Raw genomic sequence first — 27,117 nt, forward strand, 5'->3', positions numbered from 1 at the left:
CAACTATGACTGAAGTCACCAACAAATAAATTGATTGCCATCAATTTATCAGCCAGGCAGCTGCAGTGTGTTTTCTACGCTGCCGTTGCAAGTTTTCACTCAGTCACTGGACTCCACATGCCGAGACAGGGCCCAGATACTGTGGATTTGCCTTCATCAGAGGGGACTTTTAAAAGTTAAAATGGAGCTTAAAACAAGCCCAAAGCAAACTATGTGTAGGCCGGGTCCTAAATACAGTTGGAATAGCACCCCTTAATTGGCTGTCAAGTCTCTCCAAACAAAATTCTTCTCCAAATGCCTTTTATTTGTTAGTAGAGATTCAGCTCAAGTATAAACCAAATGGAGGGGTTTTTTTCCAAAATACATTTCTGTAAAAAGTAGAGGTGGGCACACAAGAAAAAAAACCCCTATCCTTGTAGCCACACATTTGTTTCTCTTATGCAGCAAGTTTTCAAAGTATAAGACAAAAGGCAGAAAGCGAGACTACCCAGCGGCCGCTGCTAGCGCCTTCCTTTTTGTGACACGCTTTTAAAACCCACACATATCCAGCCACTGACATGAAAACTGCGGGGAAGTTTGTCTTTGCCAGTTCTGGTCATTTGTACTAAGTAGAGCGTACCTGCTGACGGCAAGTAGTGAATTAATCCCTTATTTTGCTTTGCTTGCATGCACGGCTTCTGCTTTACCTATTTGAATTGTTTTTATCTCAGCCCATGAGTTTTTGCACTTTTACCCTTCCGATTCTACCCCCCTCCTCCTTGGGGGAAGTGAGCGAGCGGCTGCGTGGTGTTCAGTCGCCAGCCAGGGTTAAACCATGTCATACAGTTTTCATATTGCTCTTGCAATATTGATCCAGATGCTGATTTCGATCACCTGAGGATATTGGGAAGGAGGAGTGTTATCACTCTTGGCACTGAGTGTTATCACTCAGCTCATTCTTGGCTGCCTCCCAGCCAGATTCCAGATGCCCCAAACAACTCCAGTGGCACTGAGGAAAGCAGAGTATAAAGGACAATACAGAAAGCAGCACAAAAGCCTCAAATATTCTATTTAAAGTGACTTTATTAAAACATTGTTAATATAAAATGTGACCAAGTACAATTTTTTTTGTAAGAATGTTTAATAAAAACATATTAAAGAAAGAAGGAGCATCAACTCTTGTCAAAGCACAGGAAAAACCTACCAGGATAAGTAAAAAGTTCTGCAGCATGTTCTACCAGCTGGTCCCAATGTGTGTTAGAGTCGAGTCAGCCGATGGAAGAGACAGGCAGCCCAGCTTCTTCCCTAAGAAGCTTTAACCTATTTAGCAGAGGTTTAAAATAACACTCCTCAACAGTAGGAGATTTTGCTTTCAGATCTCCCCATACCAAAGTAAGATTAGAACGCGCGTCTTCACGTTGCATCTAAAAAACTTTTCACCAGCTGAATGTACAGAAAATTAGATTCACTGGTAACGGTAAAATCCAGGGTTAATGTTTGTCTGCTTTGAAACGAAGGTACAAGTCCATACTAATTATACACCTAAAGAATTTGTGCTATAGTTATTCTAAGCTCTATTAATGCTGGATGCGTGTAGCAAATGCTGAAAAAGGTCAGCCAGGAAAAAACCAGCAGTAAAGTCCAGGCTGGTAGAAACAACAAGTATTTTCTGAACTGCTGAATGCAGCAACAATATCCACGAATTGCAGGAGTTTGTACATCTCAGGAAGGATGTAAAGGAGCTTTCAGAAGTCTATAAATAAGGCTACACAATGACTTGTACTCTGTGGCAATCTTCCCCTTTAGCTAAGAAACCTTTTAAGAAAACACTAGAAAAACTGGAGCTGTTGGGCTCGGTGGTTCGATTTTTTTGGGGGGGAGGGGGTAGCTTACAGCATTTTCCTTGATCAACAAGTAAGTTTTAATGCTCTATCAGCATCCTCTGCTTGTTCAGAGCAAGCAGCACGCCAATTAGAGACAAGGATTCTTCCAGGACATCTCAAACTCTTCCTGTAACAGACAGAAGAAAATCCTGCAGCATCCATTTCTGCAGACTTAACTGCCCCTGGCACTGAACCAAATGTCGTGTGCTAATCCATGAGAAGCCGAGCACAGTTATGGTCTAGGAGATGGTGACCTTCTTATAGCTTTGGCTGGGACCCATTAGACCCATTAGAGCCCTGTGTTTTGCCTTCTACCCCAAACAAATGCTATGGGACTATTGCTGAGGTAAAGGGAAAGGTCAAACCTTTGGCATTGGAGCAGACCAGTCACTGGCTGTGCGTAGGGGAAATTAAGGCTTCAAGGTGAGGTAAACACAGTGAGAGTCAGTGTGTAAATCATGCTGCATTTCAGAGACAACAGATTCAAACGACAGCTAGTCTTGTTCTCTACATTTTAAACACCAAACAAAGATCATTCCAAAGCAGAACTGGAGGCGAGTCTGCTGAGGGCCACCTTGAGATGCCTCTCTGCACCTCAGGAACAAACGTAACCCAGATGTTGAATGCTGAAGAGAATGTACCCACAAGGAGGAAAAAGCACCAAAGTTGATGAGTCCTTGAGACGATAAGCTGCTTAAAAAACAAAGAAGCCTTATACTGCTATGACCTCCCATAAACATAGTGATTTCCTGACACAAAGGTAATCCACACTCCAGCACATCCCAGTGCTGTACTTCCAGCACTGCTATTATGAAGAGTTATGCTCTAGCACGGAGGCAGTGAAATTGTTAGGCTTGTGTTCCCTGAAGACAGTTTCTCCCATTCATTAGGTGTTGTCCCATTCCACTCCACCCACCCCCAAAGTCTTTAATCCAAAAACCAGAAACCTGACATTTCCCCAGGTCATTTTTTCTAACACTCTAATGTTATTTTAACAGATTTGTAAGGTACAAACGGAGTGCTTCTTTGGATCCATCATTTTGGCAATGCCTTTGCCCTCTTCAAAGGAAAAGTGTTTTCAAATAAGTGGTACAAAAGTTACTTTCAAACTAAATGAAACATAGAAGTCAATGCAATTCTTCTGGATGCTTATTTTTCATACTGGTTTTGCTAGTTATCTGAAGTATGGAATTATTTGCTGATTTGGAACCATCGCATGTGCAACACTATTTCTTACAAGCCATGCTAGCAAGGTTTCGATTGAAAACTGCAATCTGGTCCTGTAGGTTCCATTTCTAGGATATGGAGACTCTCATTTGTTTTTCTTTAACACATACATTGTAACTTCTCCCATCCTTTCAATACAGTAGCTACTAAATTTTAACAGATATTAAAAAAAAATATCCAAATGAAACCACACTTCTATCACTGTTTAAAAACCAAAGATGCATATGGTATTACAAAAGTTTATACAAAGGCAACATTTAAGAGTTTGAAAGTTACTTCTAGAAAAAGACACAAATGCTAGTAAATTAACATACAAGGAGAAAGATATTCCACTCTTTCCCCAAAATTGGTTTGATCTATTTTGAAGTATCTTTTACCAGTTGTCTAGAAAATCAAAGCCAGTCTTCAAGATAACATTGCTTGTGCTAGTCTGCAAGGGAAAAAAAAATAAAAGAAATAAGATGCAGTTGTTAATTATGGTACTATAAACACAGTACTTGACTGCCTATCTACAAAAAAGTTTAAAATGTTGTCTGCCAATATTTCAAGTTCTTCACCTTGCTCTAGGATCCCTAAGAACCTACCCCAGAAAATGCTAGACGTGGAAAAATACTCACAATGACCAAAAAGGCAACTCCCGGTAAAAATAAAATCCTTGTAGTGGTCTGCAAGCAAAACGTTGTTTTGTTTGGGGCTTTTTTTTTTCCCCATGGAAAAACTCATGAAGATCAATTTTAAGACTAGAGTGGGAATTGCAGAGACTGAAGCAAACACAGAACGTAAGCATCACTAATTCAATGGATTGCCTGTTGCAGTGACGGCCAGTGTTCCCAGAAAACTACACAGTTTAAACTTTGTTGACAAGTTATTTACCGGGCTATCAAGAACATGCTCACTCCTGCAGTGCTGCACTTTTAGCCATGACGTTTAAAGCGGTTTTAGTGTCCAGGAAGACTATTCAAGGGACACAGCTGAGTCTCTGGATTCTCTTCCCTAGAGCATGGCTCTCCTCCCCAGAACAGGGAAGATAATCCAGAAAGGAGGAAACAAAGAAAATTCTATAATACTATCTTCTCTGCTACTCTGTTTACATTTTGACATGGGAGGATTGTTTCTCCACAGAGAGAAAAATCAGGCTTTTCGAACTATTTCAGTTAGCTAGAAAACATTCACAAAGAAACTATAACTGTAACAAACCATTAATTTGTAGGAAAACATGATGAAGTCTTTAACTAAAATTAAAGGACTACCGCAGTCACAATTTGTAGGAAAACAGCTCAAGAAGCATTATGTCTTAGCTTCAGAAAAAAATAACTAAACATAGGGCTCCAAATACTGAAGTGGCTTAAGTATTGTTCTCTCCTAAGTCCCGCCACTTACTTCTCTTGCAAGTATTTACCTCATCCTGCATCTTTCTGACCTTACATCATCTTGTTCGGAATTTAAACAGTCACTGTTGGGAAAATATGATAGAGAAAAAGCTATGTGACATGCTTAAGGTGTACAGTAATATGTCAGGCTTATGCCAGAGTGATGCTATAGATTCCAAACAGAACTGCGCAGCTCTGCTTGAGAAACCACTCCTCTACATCAGAGTTTTAAGGCTTTTCTTCATTTTCTTTCCCTCACCATGTCATATCCTGTTGTTCCCTTTCTTTTCTCACAGATCAGCATCTGCTTTTTAAATAGCTTCAATTGGCTATTGAGCTGCTTAAGGTTATTTTTTGTTGTTGGGTTGTTTGGGTTTTTTTTATTAAAAAAACATTGAGAAGGCTAATTCTGGAAGCTCATTCCATTTCCATTTTGGACTATAAGAGAAAACACATTTGAAAGCAGCCCAGCTGCCTCGGACAAAGCACGGGGAAGCGGCTATTGGGCTACTGCTTCACACAGCTTAGAAACTAGTTCACCATTCCCTACTATGCGGTGTGTACCAATAAAGTATCCTAGACTCTAGTTTAGCTACTTTTCAAGTTAAAAAACTTCTTTTTTCTATTAAGTGTTTTGCTATTTCAGGGAAACAAAAAAACTCTTTTACTTGATATAGCAAGCTCTCTACCCCAAACTGTTAGGCAGCTTGCTGTCAGTCGGCCACTGGATGCCACATCAACATTTCTGGTATTATATTTAAATGATGCCCTTATGCTATGCACTTTACTACATTAAAAAAATACTTGATTGAAACAAACAATAGCGGTTAACATGTTGGTTAAAATGGACTTTAAATCTGCAGGATAAAAAGCCAGCAAGCTTAGCTACAGCTTAATGCTTTATGGAGTCCCTAATCTTCCAGACTGACCTTGTCAGATTTTAATGTGCTATATAGTTTTTTAAAATCGAAGGACAGTGGATATAGGAGTCCTTACCTGTCCAGGCATTTGTGGATCTGTAAGTATAGTACCATCAGTATCTTCCTTGTTTGTCCTAGAAGATGCCAGGTCCTGTGGTGGGTCAGGAAGAAAGAAGTCATCTAGAGAACTAGCGGGGAGTTGAGTGGGTCGAGGTTTCTCCCATTCGAGAGATACTGAAGGTAGGCTGGGGGTGACAGACTTCTCTGGTTTAGTTATGCTGGGCTTCTCAGCTTTTACCATCTCCTTTGGAGTAGACTCTTGTCTGTAAAAAGCGGGAAGGGGTTTCTCTCCTTTCTCCATGGACTTGATCTGGCTGGGGGTCAGGGACTGGAACTCAGACTTGTCTCCTTCAAACTTGGAGCGCTCTGCATTTATCTTCCAGAAAGAGGACTCCTCTTCCTTTCTGGATGCTATCAAACCATCAGAGCCAGGGGTCTTATTGGCCTGAGAAGATTTAGGGACCTGGACACCAGGCGCTGCTTTAACAGGCTGCCTCTGTTCATTTTGCAACTGGGCACCACCTTGTTCTTGTATGGACAGAGATGCAACGCTGAACTCCATCTGACTCTGTTCAGGGTTAAAGAAAAACAGTATTTCAAAGCCCTTCATAAAGACGTAGTTTTGAACTTCGGATCTTGATGCATAGAGATAACACCTTTGCCCATGGCTAGGCAACTCCCAGACAGTAGGTATCATAGCAAAGCTAACTTCTCTTCTCCATAAATGTCTATCTTCGTAGCTACATAAAAATAATGATTTTTAAAAGTCTGAAGTGCAAGCAAACGTAAGAGTCCCAGACCTGCTGCAGAGTAGTCAAAGCAATCGTATTCAAGTTACTCAGTGCCATCCAAGACAGTGGTGCATAGCATGCACAGCACTGAAACATCAGAATGGCAGTACTAAAACATTAGAACATTTGTGGATGCATTTTGAGTGTCATACATATTTTACATGAAGATACAAAGCAAAAAAGCTTTACAGTGTAGTTTAAAAGGCAATCTCCCATTACAGTCTTTGATATAGTTGGCAACACGTTACAACTCCATCTACTTCCAAGATAAAGGATTAGAAGTAATGGGTATGCATAGATAAGTGGTTTTTACAATTCTAATGCCCCTCTGAAGGAAGAGAAACAACTCCAGTAGGACCAGTTCTTCTGTTTTGTTTTCACTTGCAATGAGGCTAGCTGTACTCATTTCTGAGGAGTAACACTGGGTCAAGGAAGCAAGTGACCACAGTTAAACCATGGTACAGATCAAAAGCCATCCAAAAGTGAACACTACTTCAAAATGTTCATTTTACCACTTCAGTAATCTTGATTGTCAACTAGCTGAACGCTCTTTAGACTAATAAAAGTTAAGCCTTATTTCACTCTGAGGAACACACACACATTACTGTACTTAGGAGCACAGCACCATAGCAAGTGCCAGAAAAGAACCACCTAGTGTCTTGACTTTTGTTTGTAAAATGGAAAAAACAATGAGAAAAAAACCCCAAAACCTGCATTTACTGTCAGAGCTACACTGTTGTCATTATGGGCCTGATCAGTTCTGAAAAAATTCTGAGGACATTTCAAATACTAGCTTTTGCTACAAGCGGTTAATAGATACTTTTGAAGTTCATTACAGATTTGTGATGTTTTCCCCATTCTACCTCATTACCTGAATAAAACTTCAATAGCATCTACAAGCCTGAGCCTAAAATAAGTCCTAGTTGCATATCATTTTCACTAGAAGCGTTTGATCTCGAGTCCTGGATTATCGTGCATGTTAAGTTCAAAGGGACTCTAGATCTAGCAGGTGTCACATGCCTAGTATTTAATATTCAGTAACTTCTCATCAAAGTGCAAATGTTAACTCAGCAACTGATTATTTATAAAACTTTCATTTTTTTTAAACAGCCAGCAGATGACTACACATAATTTGATTCACGGACTAACATCTGAACTTTTTAAAGAATTAGATACACTAGATATTTTTCCAAGGTTATAGGCAAGGAAGCACCAAGTTCTGTGTTTTCATTAAGAATATACTATGTTATCAAAAGATGCAGAACAGAAACAGGCTGTAAGTAATCACAGCTCAGCTAGAATAAGGTGAGAGCAAGGATACATGCAACTCTTACCAAACAGCTCAACACCCCACCCTGCCTGCCAAAAAAATAAAAGGAAAAACCTTAGTGCTCCAATTTTATTATTTTTTAAAACAAAAGTCATGATGTAAAGTTTAGAGCAGATTTTTCCTTAGATACATTCTGCATAAACAAACTACGGATGCAATGGTGTTAAGGATTATTTATAGTGACTGCCATTCCCTATATTAAAATACAGAGATTTATTTCCCTAAGCTCATTTGGCAATATTACTGAATAGAGATTTACCACTGTGAAGTTAAGATGATTTAAGAGTTCAGAACTGATAAAATCCCAGCTTAAAAAACCCACAATAGATTATAAAATAGACCTGCACTTCCCCAATATCCAAGTGGAAATAAATACATAAATTTCCACCTTGGAAGACTTAAGTACCTTGTCACGTAGGAATTAAAACAGGGCTACTTTCTATCCTTCAACAGTCTTCCTTCTTCTGAGTAGCCTCTCCCAGGGCTCTCACTAGAGATGACAGTAACTAAAGGCCACCACAGCAGCAGTCAGTTTCAGTAAAATGATTCCTTCACCCCTCAGCCCAAGAGAGAGAGAGAGAGAGACACGGTCAATGCCCAGAGGGCACAGCCCCACATCCACCAGAATAGTGCTGGAAACAAAATCCAGGAAAAACACTGATGGAAGGGAAACAGGGGTCTGTTAGAACAAAAATTAGAAGGAAAACCAATAAGATGGCTCTGCCTTTCGACAGCAACAATATAGACAAGCAAGGCCAAGTCTCTGGGGAAGTTCTTATGCTGCGGAGCAAAAGCCACTGCCTGTGGTCATGTTTTATGTTCTTTGTAGGGGTACAAACATCAACTCGGAGGTCTGGCTTTGAAGCGGCAGACCAATCCTAGTGTAGACAGGAGCGTGGCACTGCGGCACAGCTTCAGGCAGTTGTACCCTTTCCAATCAGCTCGAGAATGCATGTTCTGCCGAAGATGCCCTCTTTGTCCATTTAGAATGGAAACCGTGGTGTGCACCTTTCCATTTCAGAAGACAGGATCACCCGATAATTAAGATTATGTATTTGTATCATGGTATGCTTTAGAGATCAAACAGTTCATAACATGACACAGAATAATCTGAATGAAAATTTCATTTTTTTTTCAGGAGTTTGCTTCCTCCCCCAAGAAAGGCAAAGACAAGACTACCCTGACAGGTTCCAAAAGCACTTAGTCTCAGCACGATGTAAATACAGCCCCGAGAGGTCAAATGTACAATTCTGCTTCTAGCATTTAGCTCAAGAAGCCGAGAACTTCTATGGACGAGTCACAAGTTATTCCATTTTCCTTGTAATTTATCATGTTTCTGTTTGACTTTCAAGGTTAAGACATCTGAACCCCTGAGAAATGCAGCTGATGAAAGAAAACAATTCATACGCAATATCTTTCAAGTCACAAAGAGACCATATTAAGGTATTTATAAATTTTATTTATTAGATTAAAAAATTTAGACCTAACTTCAGTCTCAAGGCAGGGATAATCCACCAAATCGTAATACTGGCTGTATATGGGAAACAGTCCATATACAACAGGACTGTATACTCATGGGAAACAATGTATTCTAAAAGAGAGGCACCACATACTAAGAACACAGTGATTTAATAGTACCGTATAAAATCAGGTCTCAGTTCATAAGTCTACACTAAAAGCAAGATGACCACAAAGATTCCAGAAAATTGTTTTTTTTAAGCATCTTATTCACTCATGAGAAATGTGTAGTATTTTACTAAACAGTCAAGCAAACATGGCCAAAACAAATTGTTTTGCTTGGCAGCCTGAAAAGTCCAAATCGTTGAGACAAAGACTGTAGAAACACTGTCAAAAGCAACTTGTTTTAAGCACAGCCTGATATATGCAGAGGTAAGAAAGCCAAGTTTAAAATGATTTAGAAGATGACTTTGCTTTGCTGAATGGACAAAACCAAAATAAATATGGGACCCAAAGTAGTTGCAGTTTTTGCTTTGTTTCCTGTGACCACAGTGGGTGTTTTCAGGACATTTTCAGAATCAGAAAGAACTACTTAGGTCAGCACAGATCAATTGCAAAGGCAAAAAATAGAGCAAAGGACTCAAAAACAATCTAAGTAATTTTAGTCCATACAGAAGGACAACACCAAAAAAATTGTTTTTGAAAAGATACACAGTGTGTAGCTCTAGAGGAAATTTCACGATTTACTCTGTAGTGATATGAGCAGTGTTCTAGTCCTGGATGCAAGTTTGCCACTGTAACTGGTTAGTCTGAGCAAACTCATACTGCCAGTATCTGGTATGTGCATGGTTTCACGCTCAAAAACAACTGTCCAGACTGAGGCAGGTAATTGATTCCTTAGCCAAGAACACCTGGCCATGCAGATCAAAATAAATCTTGAACACAGCTACTATTACCACAGCTTGGCTTTTCCCCCACCCCCCCACCCCCTCAGGAACTACGAGTCAACAGTAGTCTTACAGCACTGTGTTTTAAACATCTGCAGTCTAGATCAAAAAGGCGAAGGGAAAACCCCAAACCTCAGGCATCGCTCTTCTGTACTTCCAAGCAAGCATTGCCATTTATGCCAGCTTGACTAAAATAACCACATCGAATTATAGTTTGTAACAAACAATTCTAATATCAGGCTCATAAAGAAGGAGAGGGGAAAAAAAATATTTTCTGTCACTTTATTCCTATTTAAAAAAATAACCCACACCAAAAAACAAAACCACAAGAACAACTAGGACTTGGACAAGGAAGGATATTGAAGACTGTCTTTTAGGTTTAGACCTTAGATTTAGGAAACAGAGTTTGCAAACCATATTTTTCATAAATATAACATAATTTTTTCTTTCTAAATCATTGCTGGGATTACATCACTTCTGTAGCAACATAAATAGGGGAATTCAGGCAGGGAGACAGCAACCACATTGCTGAGGGGACTGAAGCGTGACACTTTCTCTTTTTGCCTTTTTTTTTTGTTTTGTTTTATTTGTTTTTAAAGACACTTTGAAAGGCTTCTCTTGTCAACAAACATCTGAGAGCCTGCTCAAAGTAGAAGAGAGCCAAAGGAGGAAAAAGCCAGGAGTTAAAAACAAAAAAGTACAAAAAGGACTCTCTGAAGCTACCTTTGCAATTATTCTACCTGTAGCCAGACCAACAAATTTCAAGAGGTGCATGTGTAAATTTTAAACTTTTGGAATAAAACCTATTTTATTTAATAGCATGTACTACAAATAGATTCCAACTTATTCCCATGCTGCTCTGTGCATTCAACATGTTACGTGAGGTGGCAGGCTGTAATTATATTTTCTGCCCAGTACTAAGTTCTTTTTTTTAAAAAACACACCAAAACCAGCAAGTTTTGAGTTCAGGCAGAGTCGCAGAGAAATTTTATTTCCAAACCCATGCATGATTCTTGTTTTCCATTTATATCTTGGGGTCCGTGTTGAGTTTCACTGAATTTTTACTTCAAACAAACCAAGAAACCTCAAAGGCTAAACTCGGCCAAAATGTCAGCTTTCATCTCACTTAAACCTGAAGCCATAAATAGAATGCCCTAAATTCATAAACCTGGCTTTAGCTCCAGTTAAAAATGTAACCCGCATTTCAAGAAGTGTTATGTTTGAGGGCTCCACCCGTGAACCAAATCACTCCCTCCAATTCAATCTCTAGTTTTAAAATGTCAGATTATTTGCAGTGCCATGAGAACTCCTTGCTTCCCAAGTAGTTTTCCTTCTGAGAAGTGCTACAGTTTTCTACTAAAAATATTACTACTTTAAATGCCGTCTAACAGCTAACTCAGCAATTTACATTGTCTTTCTGCTTTGCTGGCCTTGTTTGAGGCTTTGAAGAGGTAAGACAAAAGACAAGAACTTTAGATACCTGAACAGCTAAGAATGGAGATATTCATGCAAGTGTTTGCTGTGACGAGTTAAGCCGTATCTCTCATTTGTGTTTAAAGTGAGAACACAGAAAATTTACTTTTGACAGAACTAAAGGTATCAAGCCCTTCAACAATGTTCTAGTCAAAATGACAGCAATTTAGTACACTGTTCTCTGGGTAAGTTTGACAGCCATGGAATTAGAGAATCTGTTGCACAAGCTACCATGAGAAAAATTTGTCCATACCTAATCAACTGGAACCATCACTGGTATCACTGTAACAGCTGAGAGAGGCTCCAACTTGCAGAAATCATGTCCTCCCCCTTCTCTACACTTCTCACTACCCTCTCAGTTTTCCTGAAGTTACAGGCAAATACTGATTTTGCTGCTTTATTTTCTTACAATCTGAACATTAAAAAAAAAATCAAGCCTATTCGTTTTACTGATTTGCATCTCTGCTGTTTCCTCTGCAAAAGCAGAAACTGAATGCCACATTCCCCTCCTTGGCTAAGCCAGGATGCATTCATGCAAAGCTGCAAAAGAACAAAGGCACTTCGTCATCATGGCAATAATGCGTAAAAAACCAAACCAAAACAAAAACTCTGCATGAAAGGGAGATTAGGGAAAAAAAATATTATGGAAAGAATAACCCATCACGAGGTAGAGCTCATGGAATGGAAAGAGCCTGACAGACCCAAAAAATAGTGGGAACAGATCTGGCTCACAAGACACTGAACGTGCATTACAACATGTCAACCTCATTAAACAGCTCCTTCAGGTTTCTTCATTGTTTCCCCATGCTGGACTGATTGGGCAAGGATACTTCATGGAGAAATTGCCTTCCAATATTATCTTATTAAAGTACTGGTTAGGGGAGAGATCAAAGAGTAAGCACGAAGCAAGATCTCCACCTTTAGAAGTGGAAGACTCAGCAGTTGAAGGATTTGGATGAAACAATGACACAATATGGGGCACTGGGGAGAAACCAAAAGGAGGAACCCACAGAAACCAACCAACCCACACCCCATAAAGCCAGACAAAATGGATTCTCTAGAGTTTTACTAAAGGAAAAGGTCATGCAACTTTTCAAACTACAGCTGAGGCACAGCTTTTATCTCTGGCCAGCAAGGAGGGAGGGGGAAGAGGTAAGCACAGCTTCATTAGCTGAAACAAGTAATTATTTCTAAAGAAATCTCCTCCCCACCTCACTTTTCTTCAGCAGTCACGAGTGTTGCCATCTTATTCTGTGATCCTTCATTCGTTACAGAAAAACATGAAACTAGAACATCTATCCATTGTGGTCCCTCATTTTGAGACACCAGGAGGACAGTAAAAATAATCTTGATCAGCAAGAAGTACGTCACAGGTTGGGTTGAAAAAGACTTCGCTAGACATACAAGCTTTTAAAAGAAAAGACAACTATCAGTTAAAGAGAAAATCCATTTGAGTGCAGATGCATCTCATTATGGATCACCAAGCAGTACATTACAGGAAGCACTATCTCTAGGAAGTCTGAGTATTCAGAACTTACAAAATCCTGTCAAGAGAGAGCTTAGAAATAAGATTACAGCTGCCACGTTCCCAAGACTGCGTTTTACACCAGAAAGTAAAGGATAGACAACACTGCTGCTTCCAACATACGATTTGTTTCACCTTACTGTCAATGAGGTCCATACTCTTCTTGCTACTATTCTTTTCTTGACAGCTTCACCTAAGTACACTCACTCTAAAAGCCTTTTCAACATTATACTAAAAGCCAGTGGCTTGTTCTTCTAAGGGTCCTGAAAGACACAAGAGCTTGCCTGAGCTACCTGGCTTCCACTGCAGGAAATTCTCCACTGACTCTTGAATCACTACAGCTTATAAGGGAGTTTTAAGGCAAGTGAAGACCAGCAATGCTTTCTCTTAAACTGCAGCACTGTAGCATGCAGGGACCCAGGAGCCACACCAAGTCACAGGTTAATCAGCATCTGCAAAGCACAGATGGGGTGCTAGCTAGAGGCAGCGACCTTGAGCAGGGAAGACTGACAGCAAGTCTAGGGTTGGGTCAACTGGATTAATTTAGTATTCACTGGCATTTCCAAATAATTACTCTGCATTAGGCTAAGATTATATTCATAAGCTCATACATGATTATCTACACAGTTCAAGGGCAAAAAAATGGAAGAAATGGAGGGGGAGCAGCTTTCTCTGGCAGACAAAGCCAGAAAACATAAAGTCTGAAACGCGTGATTAAATTAATACGTATATCCAGTTGAGAAAGACAATGAGCTGCATTTTTTTCTCCCATATTTTCTTCAACAAGAAGAATTAAACTTCATTTCTGACCAGAAGCATGGTACAACTACGTTTCCTCACATTGCAGGTTCAGAAAGATGGGGAACTCTGGCTCTGTGTTAGCCTTACGAGAATCCCATCATAAATAATACCTTAACAAAACACCAGAGGTAGAGTAAAACAAAACAAAAGACAAACAAAAAAAACCCAACCCCCAAAACAACACAGCACAGAATACTGTTTTTGAAGGAGCCGCCTTTTGAGAGAAAATAACACAATGCTTCTAGCATAGCCCAAGTTAACAAGTTCCATTACATTCCAGTATATAACAAAAAACCAAAGCATAGGATAGGCTTAAAGAAAAAAATCTAATGAAGTTACTAGATATCTGTATCTTTCTCAGCCCATTCCCTAACTACTTCACTCCTGACTTCAAAAGTGAAATGCAGATATGCTTACACAATACCTGAGGCACTGTTTCTCTAAACATGTAAAGTTTTTCAGGAAGTTTACTATGAAAAAGTCACATAATTTGGAAAGAATCAGTTTTACACCTGCACTTCACACCAGAACATCAGTTCATGAAGTATACTTTGTGTTTCTGTTGATGTAAATCGAAGCACACCAGCCCTGTTTCATTTGTAGGATGGTCACTTTACACACCCCAAAGACATTAGTCTATCAAGTCTCAAAATGAAGATAATATAAACGTACAAGGAACAGTGTAAAATGACAAACCAACTTTAAAAATAAAAATTCTGCATATTTACCTTTGTTTCCCAGGAGAACGGAGCTGAGTGTTCATCTTGCCAAGTTATGTCCTGAAATAAAATTTAAAGATGACTGAAAATCAGACAAGCAGCTTTACCTGCTCAGGAGCACCATAAGCAGATGACATTACATTGCACTGCTGGAAGCATAACAACCACTACCACAGAAATAGCTAAGAAGTGAGAGCACTACTTGAGGATGGCACTGATTGCAGTTTAAGACTGACTGAAAGCAAGATCTCTGAGGGGAGGATTACCAATTAATATACCAATTTAATCTACAAAATATATTAAGGTTTAATGTGGTCTAAACCTCTTGAAACAGTTTCTCTACAAATTGCTATAAAACATATATTTCCAATTTTCTACTAGGCATTTTCTTTGGGAGCCACTAGCAATACACAGGGACAGAAATAACAAGAGGACCAGCGGCCTTAGGGAAATAAAGTCCCATTTCCTTCCCTCCACAAACCGATGAGCACATGTGCAGCCAGGCAGTCACATGGCAGCGAAACAGCTGCACATCCATCAGGCCAAGCCACAGCTGGATCCAGCCCTGACAAGACACATCATTATGACACTTTAATGACGATCTGTCTGAAGTAAGTATGCGGTGCTGTTGAAAGAACCACACAACGTCCAGAGTAAAATCCCCATCTGAAATTGCTTCTTTTAAGAAGCAATTTTTTTCAGAAAATAATCCCAATTTGAGAAACTTAAATAATCTCTTCATACACAGCACGGCCTCCAGAAAGACATGTGACCCACATCAAAAAAAAAGAAGGTATGAAAAAGAAGTAAATGAATAACTGTTGTTCATCTTCGTTCAAGTCTTGCAACAAAATGATCGCACTTCTATTCCTAGTCGTGGATGAGACTCATTTGTACACTGGATGTTTACACTGGCAGAGGTAATGAGTTGCACCCTCCATAGTGAATATGCCACTGCTTGGCCACCCCAGTACATCACGGGAGGAAAGGGAGTCGGGACAGCGGATGGAAGGAGAAAGGCCAGGAGTAACCATGCACAGGGAAGGAGAGGACAGGACAAGACCTGGAGTGCTTGTTTCACGCTCCTGCTCTTCAAAGAATAACCAAACTAGACCATGTTTTAAGCTAACACAGGAACTCCAGATCTTACCATGACCACCCTTTTCTTCTTATTTCTGACCTCTGCCTTTATGGAAATACATTTCTCAGACATCTGATAGCACTCTCCTGATCTGCTATCTCTTATTTCACCCTAGGCAAATTTGGCTGGCCAAGGGCTATGAAATCGCAACTAGAAGTGCCTAAAACCATCTCCTAAACATGAAAATGTGTCATTCTCCAACTACTGCTCATCTGTGAAACACAGGGTTTCATTTGTGGTATATACGAGGGCGATCCCATGCTCTTAAAAAGAACTGGACTGATCAGAGACCATCTAAAAGGAAAGGCCTGGGCTCTGCTGGACCACACATTCTGGCCAAGAAGGAAATTTGGTACAGGAAATTTTTGCCAAGAATACAAGTATAATACCAGGTTCTCTCATTCTAGGAAATGGATACTCATGTGTGTTAACATTTAAGGGAAACAAAGTGAGTAAGTGTCTGCTTTTTAGTACCTGTTCTAATGTCTGCACTGCAGAGTGCTGCTGACCACGTGGAAATGCCACACCATTTGGGTGGAATGCCTTGCAGCAGGTATCAAATTATTTCAAAATCATTTTAGGACTGTATCCTTTGCCTCTGAAACTGGTGCATGCATGACAGGAATCACACTCCAGGAAGGAAGAGAGACGGGAAAGCCCAGCCGCTGGATTGAGTCTCACTCATTGGAGATAGGACCATAATCATTCTGTCCACATGGGGACAGATCAGTACTTGACTTCAACCACGGCAATAAAGGACAGAAATGAAGTCCAGCAAACAGGGTAACACTCCTACATACTGTCAGAGCGCCTTAAAGTTCCAGACACGTAGGCATAGCCGTCAGTGGGCTTTACCTAAGGAGTTTAAAGGAAGCTCTGACTTCTTGCCATTTACAGGACACGCAAACCAGCCACGGACCAGTTTTAAATTTGGGAGCAAGCCAACACCATCCTCATCCTGAGTTTTAGACAGCCAGTTCTTTATTTTGCTATATTTGAGGCAAGTGTACACAGCACTGGGAAGGACACCTCTTCACCCAATGGTCCCTGCGCGCCCTCAACCCACAGACAAAATCTAAGACTTTCATAGATTATTTCAAAAGACGGATGTAGCAGACGCTTGTTAGGCAGGAGCAGTTCCCTGAAAGAAAAGGACCATAGATTTTTCTTCTAAAAAGGACGGCTTATTGTATCTCAGGCTGCACAGCCAGCACACCTCAGAGACAGTAAGTCTGATGAGCTTTGCCCACATTCAAGAGATCTTCCATGGGATCTAGCAAAGGGTAAAATAGCATAAGACGTGGTTTGGGGATACAAAGCTTCAAGGAGTGATGTCTGTGGTTATTTGAGGTGTGCCTGCAGGTAGGGTGAAGGAGAGAGTTGTCAGGTTCTGTCCGTTGTCAGGGAAGGGAAGGAAGTTTGTGGCATCCACCCCTTGTGCCCTCACACAGAGGACATGCAGAGGTCCAAGTCAGAAGCGGTAGAACACCACAGTTCATCACTTTCCTGTCCGATGTGTCTGATTCATGTTTATCACCAACAAAATCTGAGAAATAACTTTGCTTTCTTAGAATAAACAAGTTCTCACACACTTGAAGAAAATGGGAGCAAAAGCATCAACTATTTTAATACTCACAAAAATAAATTACAAGTGGAAATTCTAGAGAAAAAGGCTTCGAGGCTATTTATCATCAACACGAATCGGAGAAGATCTGTATCTGATCAGTTTTTGTTTTCAGCACACAACAAAGCCTTCTTCCAGAAAGAGGGCAAATAAATAAACTTTTGTTCACCAGCATTAAACAACCTATTTGTAAGAAATGGGGCCTCATGCAACATTCTTCATAGCTAAAAAAAGAAAAAAGAGAGAGAATGGGAGGCAGAAATCCAGTCATATACTTGACTTCAAGAACCAGATGCTGAATATATAAAAAAGAACTGCAAACTATGTTTTCTATACATAGGCAGCTTGTTGCAAAACAGCATCTTTATTTCAAAATAGAAGACACTGATAAAAACGTGCCAACCTATCTGACATGAGCATTGCTCTGAGCAGCTGAGAGTAATCAGGCAATCACAAACCCACCAACAAATACATATTAGAAGTGTTATCAGAACAGGACATGCTGGTTATTGGGGTCTAACTGCACTCAAAAACTGCCCTGCATTTTTGATTTTTTAAAAAGCACAAATCTGTAACAAGTCCAACATAAAAGCTATTGTTACATTGAATATTTGTTGCTTTAAAGCATTTTTAAGTAGGAGATAAAGAGGTTGATCCTTTGGCTTGGTGCCAAAGTTCTTAAGGCTAAGCAAAACAAATACCATATCTGCCTTCAGGTAGATAAGTCAAGCTTCCCTATTAAAAGATGATGAATGAAGCTAACCAAATTCTCTCACCTGTCTTTCCTCCACATAAAACGTCTACCACTTCCTAAAGCACGTGGCATTTTCTTCAATGAACAGTTTAGTTATTTCAAGTCTGATTCTCTGAGCTGCTTCCTACAGCTCAAATACTTAATGTCCCTTAAAAAAATAAAAAGAACTAAAAAAAAAAAAGAAAAACCAGACATTAAATCCATGTGTATGTCACACACTTGTGGATAAAGAGGGACAGTATTAAGAGAAGAGAGAGAACTTGTTGTAAACTGAATATTTAAGTTATCTTCCACTGAACTAAACAAGGAGGATCCACTGGCATCAACATCAAATCAGATGCTTAACACAAGCTGACCACTACAGCGGTCAAAGGGTGGTAGCCTCTCACAGACTGCTGTTTTTCCACATATTCTCCTCATGATGGCTCATATTTTATGGCATATTTCAAAAATAGCCCATTTATATTCAATCCCAGATTCTATTTCCAGATTTTCCTCTGCTCGGTTAGCCTTATTTTCTACCACCACGAGCGTTAGACATAAAAGGAGAAATGCCAGCAATCGCAGGCTTGTTAGAAAAGAGGAAGCTCTGCTTGAAGGTTGGACTCCAAAAGCCCTCAGCCAGAAGGCCTAGGCTGTCTAGACACAGGCAATGACGGTGAAGCAATAGTCTCCTGGTGCTGGGCTCATGTGCAATAGCAAGTCAATCTTCAGCAAAGAGGAAAAAACTTCCTTCATGGGGGTGTTAAATGACCCTGTTAGCCTGGAAGAAATGAAAATATATGCATGACCTAGAATACATGACTCTAGAAAACAGAAAAAGATAGAAAGACAAGAGATGTTAGGTTTCATTAGGAGGTGGTGTTGGAAAATATCAAGGCCTGCAACCCCATCAAGGTTATTGAGCTAGTGTATTCTGGGGTCTGTTTCAACTAGAACGTCTTAACTTGACACCGTGAGGCCGACGGTGGACACGTAACAGCTGGTGCATCCTCACCATGACAGCGTGGTGCACACAGGTAGGTAACAAGTGAAGTGGGCACCACCCAACCCAACTCCATTTTGTGGGAGACAAACTTTGTTTGGGGAATCAAGAACCTGATTCCTGTACTTTCACTTCTTTCATCCAGCTTTTCGAGAGTTTTTTAAAATACCTTCAGTGCATGTACAGCTTCAGTTATCAACTCTGTGACTGGCAATGCCGCAATGAGGATGAGATAATGAAAGAGAAGGAGCAGTGGCATTTGGCTGACTCTAGACATTTGCTAGGAGTCACACATGGTGCTGCAGTGCTACAGCACTAAAAAATGACTGGATCATGGCTACCGGATGCCACGGTCCTGTTACTGTACTGCACATCTACTTTCTGTCACAGCCTTCCCACACAGTCAGCATATGGAAAGGTGTTTTGAAAATGTAAGAGATGCTTATACTTGAGAACTTACAGTCCTGGGCTACAAGTTCAGGAGATGGGTTTGGTGTTAGAAAAGATATATGGGAAATGGTGGGGGCAAGAAAGAGGGAACCACTTGTCCACAGATACAAGACCCCTACATATATTCTCTGGACCACACTATCAAAGTGGTCACGTGCAGGAAAGTGTGATTGAAATGGTGAGAGTCCTGGAAGGGTAAATCAGTATCTTCAGCATTCGTCCTTGTTTTGCTTTCTCCCAAGTCCTCCAAAGAACACAAGGTGAAAGAGATCAACTTTCCATGCTTAAGCAAGCACAGGTAGATCGCTACAGATTTCAACATCAGTTAACAGGGAAGATGAGCTGTGGCTGGAAACATGAAGCTTTTGGAGCAGGTGTCAGCAAGAACATCGTCAAACCAGAACACTCAGACTGAAAGGGCTGCAACATCAAGTGATTTTGAGGAATGCAGACTACTCTCCATTTCCTTGCTTCAGGATACCATACGCCAAGAGACAGGGACAGGAGCTAGGACCAATCTAATTGCCCCTCTCACCAAGGGCTGGGTGACCGTGGTATATGCAGCAATTACATCTTACATAGATGGCAGTAGTACAGCTCAGAAAGCTGTCATCCCAGAGACAGCAAGATAATAAAGCTCAATAGGCAAAGCATTTGCAAGCCTGGAAAGTTGAACTGAAATGGCAAGAGGCTGGCCACAGTGTCTCTGTAGCAGTAGGACAAGGAGGAACAATTACTGAGCCAGGGCAAGTGTCCAAGAATGAGGTCGAATGCCAGCAAGGGAGCCAGGGGAGAGGAAGCTATCAGATGAAGAGCCAGGAAAAGCTCCAAGGCTCAATAGTGCGGTTGGAAGAACTAAACTGGAAATGGAGGATGCCAAAATGAGTGGAATCTCTTTTCTTCAGAAATACAATTTATATTAACTTCAGCTTGGAAGTCAAGGAGGAAGTCAGTTGAGGCAGATGCTTCCAAAATTACACACTTCGCATCAAATATTTTGATGAACCATGCTTTCTTTGATTAATGGCTACACAAACGTTAACAACAACATTATTTGTATCATAGCTGTATTTTGAGGGAAGGGGGGAAAGAAAACAACTTGCCAAATTTCACATGGACTCTCTAGCTGTAGTTCTGTCAAGCAGAAAACCCAGTGCAGCACAACAACCTACAAACTTGCTTGCTTTCCTGATGAATCCACATAATTCAAAGCAGACGGCACAGCCAAGCTGCCCGAGACTGGGAAAGCCAAACATATTCACTTTCCACTATCATTAGCCTAAATCCTTTCACGACCAACTTCTGGTCTGGGTTTCCTGTCAAAGACTGCTTGCACAACCAAATTGTCTGTCATGCGTCCTTCTATACCTCTTTTTCACCAGCAGTTATGGTCTCTTTAATAGCAAATATTCACCCAGAATTTCTAGTATCATGCACTAAACAAAACTGAGCTTGACCATATGCTCTCTATATGATGTATTCATGGCAGACTGTCACACCTTCCCGACACAGAGCGGGCAGTATTCTAGCATCTGAGTGCTTCAAACGCTTCTTACAAATCCCATTGCAAGAGACATTGATGAGGAGGCTAAAAGCAGCACTGTTCTCTTTAAATTGGATTGATGATTACAAGTGCAGAAGCAGATTATTTTTTTCTGGTAGAAGCCACATAAGTTAATTAACACTTTAAGATATTATACGAACATAGTGAAAGATATTGGTTCTGCAATCACATCAAGATGTAAAAGAAAACAAAACAAAGGAAATCTCATATGCAGAATAAGAGAGATACATATCTGAAGAGCACTATCAGGTCTATGCAAGCATTGTTAGACCTTCCTCTTCTAGGCATCACACAGTAACACAACCTGCTGCTCAGGACCAGGTGCACTTATACCTATGGATTTCTAGAAGGACTGCCACACTTCATCATTAGATAGAATGCCCTCAGAAGCTCCAAAATCCATACTTTTTGCCATCTATCTTTCCACACCCTTGTTTTTCCTGGCATGGGACATGGAACAGGCTGCATTTTTTTTTTTTTTAAGGTGTCAAAAATACCAAGAGCTGGAATGTTTTCAGTGCTGTATTTTTAACTGTGTCTAAAATTAGAAACAAAAAGGAAGAGATGTAATTTAGTGTAAACATTCCCTACAGCCCCAGTTTTCAGCAAGGGACGATTTCCAGAGCCAGCCACAGCCGTGCCCCGCTTTTGGGGATGGTACCAGCCTCTTCGGCAAGTCTCCCGAAATCCACTTCAGGGCGACTTCTGCTTATCTCGGGCAAACTCCGATTTGGTGCCTTTCCAGCTTTTTTTGTTGTTTTGTGTTTTTTTTTTTCTGTTTTTTTTGTTTTGGTTTGGTTTTTTTTTCCCCTTACGGTCTGTCGGAGACCCCTCGCTTCACAGCCCAGCAACCCGCCACCCTGCGCGGACATGGAGGGGGGCAGAACAGAAATCAACCTCTCCCCCGTTCATCACCAGGGCGACTACCTCCCTCTCTCTCCCCGTTGCCAACGAGAAACGCCCGCTCCTCTCCACAGCCGTGAAGCCGGGACAAGGCTACGGCCACCCCGCCCTTGAGGCGGAGGGGAGCGCCCCTCGCCCCTAGGCCCCGCCATGGCGGACCCCCCTCAGGCAGCCGAGTGCCAACGGCAGCCGCCCGGGTGCTGAAGCGAGCGGGGCGGGCCCCGGCGGCGCCCCCTTCGCTTCCCTTCCCCTTCCCGCCCGCCCCGGCCGTACCTCGTCACCGAAGTGCACCACCTTCTGTCCGGTGTTGAGGCGGAGGCTGGGGTAGGAGGGGGGCGGCGCGGCGGGGCGGGCGGCGCCGCGGTGCGCGGCGTAGCGGGCCTGGACATGGGGCTCCACCAGGCACTTGTCGATGATCTCGTCCTGCTGGCGGGGCGGCAGCCGCTCCCACTCGGGCCCGTAGCGCTCGCGGATCCGCTCCTTCTCCGCCATGATCTTGCGCGCCATGGGGCTCAGCGAGGAGAAGTAGCTGAACCGCTTGCGCTCCCGCTCGTCCAGCGGCCGGTTGCCGTTCATCACCGCCGTGCGGGAGGCGGCGATCGCCGCCGCCATGGAAGCCATGGCCACCCCGCCGCCGCCAGCCCCGCACGCACGGAGCCGGCGGGAATGGGAATGGGAACCGCCTCCGCCTCCTCCCTTTCCCTGCTCCGCTCCTGCAAACGCCGCCTCCCCGCGCTCCCTATAAAGGCCGGCCGCCGCCCCGCACTCCCCGCCTCCCGCACGCCCAGCGCCCCGAGCAGCCCCTGCCGGCCTCCCCCGCGGCGCCCGGCGCTCCCGGGAGCGGGGAGGCGGCCCTTTCTCCTCCCCTCTGCCTCTCAGCTGGCCGGAGAGGGAGGCCGCCTACCCCCAGCCTGCTCCGGTATCTTTGCCGTCGGTGGCGCCGGGGCTGAGCAGCTCGGAGCCGGCCCCAGGCTGCGGCCGCGGCCGTGCCCGCCCAGGCCCCACGGCCCTCGGTGCCCCTCGTCTCCCCCGCAGCCCTTCCCCGCCTGTTCCAGGGGAACAGCAAAGCAGGGGTATTCCCAGGCTGCTGGGGCCAGAAGCACCAGGAAAAGGCTTGGCTCAGCTGGAAGAGCAGCGCCAGAGACAAGAACCTGCCTTTCTCAACTCCCAAATAAGTCTTACTTGTTGCTTGACACGACAGCAGGTCCAGCAGCTTCTGTCAGAAGAGCCCTCATGCCTGGGATGGGCTGTTCCCTCCAACTCAACAGGTTCAGCAGCAAACCTCAGTGTTATTTCGGTAAAACAAAAAAGTTGCAGCCCAAGTGTAAGAAGTCCACGCAGTAGGCAATAGTTGTATCAGTAAAAAAGATTTCCTAGAGTCTGAAATAAATAGGTTTTGTTTTTTTTTTTATCTTGGGTGTATTGCAAGAGGAAGAATGCTTTCTTCCAAATGTTCAGTGAATTAGGAGAATGGGGGGCTAGAAAGTAGTTGAACAATAATTGCAGCACACCACCACCATCTTTAAAAAAAAAAAAAAAAAGTGTTTCATTGCCAAACTGTTACAACTTTCTGAAATTAAGTTACCAGTGCGATGATCAGCTTGTGTCAAGAGTTGGGTTCTATTTAGCCTCAACTCTTTGCGTGTCCATTTCTGACTAATGTACTTACAGGGAGTTACTTACAGATGTTAAATCAACCTTCACTCCAGCGCCCTGCTCATTCTATTGGCCCTTCCCCACACTTGATGCTGTCTGAAGTCATCTTTATTGACCACAAGTGGCTGGAGTCATCCACCAGAACTTCCCAACACACCACTATTGCAGAGGACAGCCCATCAGTGCTGTGTAACATCTTTAAAAAAATCCTGACTAAGAATATCTTTCCTGACACGTGCGAGGGTTCTATATGCCTTCTCCAAAGCCACCTGATTGTAGCAAATTTTACTAGTTGCAACTTGTATTACCCAAACTTGGAACTCAGTATTTAGAAATTACAAAATACTTGGGATGAAACTGTATTCAATAAAATAATTTCAGGTACTTTCAGATGTTGAGTTCTCCCTACTTACTATTCTGTGCCTTATTTTATTAACACACTCAAACCTTCCATAACCTGTAAATGTCATTGGCAAACTACACCACTAACCTTAGCTTGCCGGGCAGTACACCACCTCGTTTCTCCCTCTCAGATAGCTCCTCATTCCCTGTACAACTGCCCTCTTTACCTCTGTCAAAGCCTAACTTTGGCTTTGACAAACTCCCAGACTTCTCCTGGGGGGGCGGGGGGGGGGCAGGAAGCATAGTTTCTTTCCACAAAAACAAAGCAAGCTTACAAAATACAGATGTCAATGTCAGAAGATTTATCTGAGACTAAATCCATTTTGCCATTTGTCCTAGTTAGGTGCATGGGAATTTTTGTTATCTTCAAGATATATTACAAAGTCACACAAATATTGAGGGGGTTTCATTGCTTAGCCTATTTTTTTTCCCCTCATTCTGCTTTCTCTAATATTATTCTTAATAGATAAACGGTTGCGGCTGCAATACATTAGTGTTCCCATTTAAGAGTTCAAATGGTATCGCTAGACCAGCTGTCTAAGATGACACAGAAGAAGATGGAAAATCATAATTAGATTTCTCCACGTATCTGGTTCTTAGGAGGTAATTACAGTTCTCCAAGTCATCACATACCAGGCCAGTTAGATAATCCTGTTTTGTTTGTTAAACTTGTTTGAGAGCATTTAACTTGAGCTCGCTTTCTTTCTTAGTCATCTGCATCACACCCAGAGAAACAAGCCTTTGAAACACGTATACACACACACGCTCTCATAGAGGTTACACCTACCCTCCCTCGATCTCCCATTAGTATCATCTTTTTATCAGTTGGCAAGGGCATGGATACGAAGTCAGTTACAGGAGTAAGAGAAATGAGGAGAAGGAAACTTGAACAGCTGTACATGGTTTGTTTGTCTGGGGAATTTTCTTCTTCCCCAACACCCCTTCTCTCCATTCCCTCTGGTCTAATCTCTAAACCAAGAAATCTCTTATTTTTATAGTTCCACGAACTGTCTGGTCAGTGCCAATGTAGATTTCCCCTTTCTTAATGAATAATACAAGGTATAAGAAAACTTAACAGGCCTAAAGGAAAGATCATACTATTAGAATACAATCAAAGCATAAAGTTAGGCATCTCTTCCTGACTACTGTACCTGTTTCTCCATTAGGTAGGCAGAAAATAACAATTCCTTTCCTCCATAGTGAAATCTAATAGAGCTTTCTTAAACTTGTAGACCTTTAAATAGAAGACATCATAGAAGCAAAAAGGGCTTATTTCTAGTGGGAAAGGGGAAGGTGCTCAAGCAAAAGAATGGTGGGAAAATACCTTTGTCACAATTGGACAACAATCCAATTCTTCCAATGAAAACTCACAAGCCTCCTTTATCCTTACTTGGAACGAAATACCTACTTTTGTCCCTAAAAATTCTGATCAAGAAGGTTTAAAAATGCATATTCATTAGTACCACCCAGACAGGTGGTCAAATTTGCCTTTATTATGGTTTCGTTAATGAACCTTAGGTCTGCATATGAAATTCTGCTTCTATTTTTTTTTTTCTGATGAGTTTTACTTACTCAAAGTTATACCTATCCTTCCAAATGCTTAGCAACACTACAATGCCATTAGTGCTCACTAATGGCTAACAATTGGATTCCAAACAGGTTGTTTAGATTCCAAACAGTTTTCTAGATTTCCTTGTGTTTTGGGCACTCATCTGTTATGCATCCCCTGATCAGATAGATGTACCTGAACTTACTTAATTTCCCCTGCAAACAAGCAGAAGTGAAAAATAGGCTTTAGGAAAAGTGGGCTCAGACCTGGACACACCATTTGCTTTCCGATATTTGCAAAACAGATGTTGATTTCTACAGTTCAAAGCATAGCACATTAAATCATTCTTCCCTTGGCTGGGAGTCAGGTCACTATTTTTTAAATCAAATCTAACCATTGTTGCTCTAGTACAGTCCGAAAATTTTGAAATAGATTCTAAACCTACTCTCAGACATACCAGAATCAGGATTAAAAACACCTAACAAAAAATCTGCTTCCTATTCCTTCCCCTGCCTTCAAATGAGATTACTTCTGCTGTGCTTACAAGTCTGGTAACAGTACCATAAGTTATCATGGCAACAAGTTAATACTGTAACAGCACTTGTTCTTAGGGAGGAAGAGTTTCTACACAGACAGCAGTATTTGTTTCAGCAATAGATGGTAAAAGGCGTTAAGTGGAAGGAAAGCACGTTCTTTCCCTACCCCTTGGATTTTCAACATACAGTCTTAGAATATAAGAGTTCATGAAAATGTTCCCACAAGTATGTATGCACCCCTGCTTTAATTTGAATAGGGAACACACTTTTGAAGTGCGTCTCCTCATTTCCTCTCTCCACTTACCACATTTTGGTTCACAGTGCAGCAAGGTTTCAGAATACATTTTGTTTCATCCAAAGATGTCCAAACTGGAAGATGCATTGCTAACATGCACTCCAAATGCAATGAGCAGACAGTTCATACACTAGACAAGCAGACAAAAGTAAAACCTTTGAAATGCACGTAGTGTGGGAAGCGAGCTAACTTATACTGGGTGGGATGCACTGCTTGCTAACATAGACACAGTACGCATCCGCTTTCCAGGACTCATTTTCTATCTCCGCAAAAATCCTTCATACATGTCTCTAGCTACCCATGTAGCTGTTCTATTCTGCCAGTGATCAAGGTAACAAATAATGAAATCTAACTTTAACTCAAGAAATCAACAGGGCTTTTCTTATAATGGATGTCAGTATTCGCAGCAGCTTCTAACTTACCTTGTGGCACTTCACCCGCCCCTCCCCCCACCCCCGCCAAACGTAAACACACATACAGAGTCCACTTGGAATCCGATAAATACTTATGTGGAATAATCAAGAAGAGACCCTCCATTCAATAAATCCACTCTGTTTTCAGTTCCACTACTAAAGCAGGTCACCTATATCAACATCTTGACGCCTTGCTGCATTTCTTTCTTCGTTGAAGAGGGGACTGAGATTGCCCTGTGCTGTCGTGCTGTAGCCAAAGCAACCACACCACTGCTATCAGCACGCTTGTGGTATGCAGGATGTTTTCCCATTTCCATTGGTAAATGTCTTATTTTTTTGCATATATCGTATTACACAGTTAG

At 41.8% G+C, this 27,117-nt stretch overlaps 1 protein-coding gene across 1 annotated transcript; it reads right to left on the reverse strand.

Annotated features, from left to right (window-relative positions):
* Positions 1-1,044: 1,044 nt before the first annotated feature.
* On the reverse strand, positions 1,045-22,618 carry C3H1orf198 (chromosome 3 C1orf198 homolog). The gene is made up of 4 exons (XM_074580154.1): positions 22,178-22,618; positions 14,493-14,543; positions 5,456-6,007; positions 1,045-3,519 (listed from the first exon to the last, which is right to left on the reverse strand). The coding sequence occupies exons 1-4, from the start codon at positions 22,523-22,525 to the stop codon at positions 3,463-3,465; spliced, it is 1,008 nt and encodes a 335-aa protein (XP_074436255.1). The 5' UTR covers positions 22,526-22,618; the 3' UTR covers positions 1,045-3,462.
* Between the last annotated feature and the right edge of the window lie 4,499 nt (positions 22,619-27,117).

Source organism: Larus michahellis, chromosome 3 (assembly GCF_964199755.1).
Source record: "Larus michahellis chromosome 3, bLarMic1.1, whole genome shotgun sequence".
Taxonomy (NCBI): Eukaryota; Metazoa; Chordata; class Aves; order Charadriiformes; family Laridae; genus Larus; species Larus michahellis.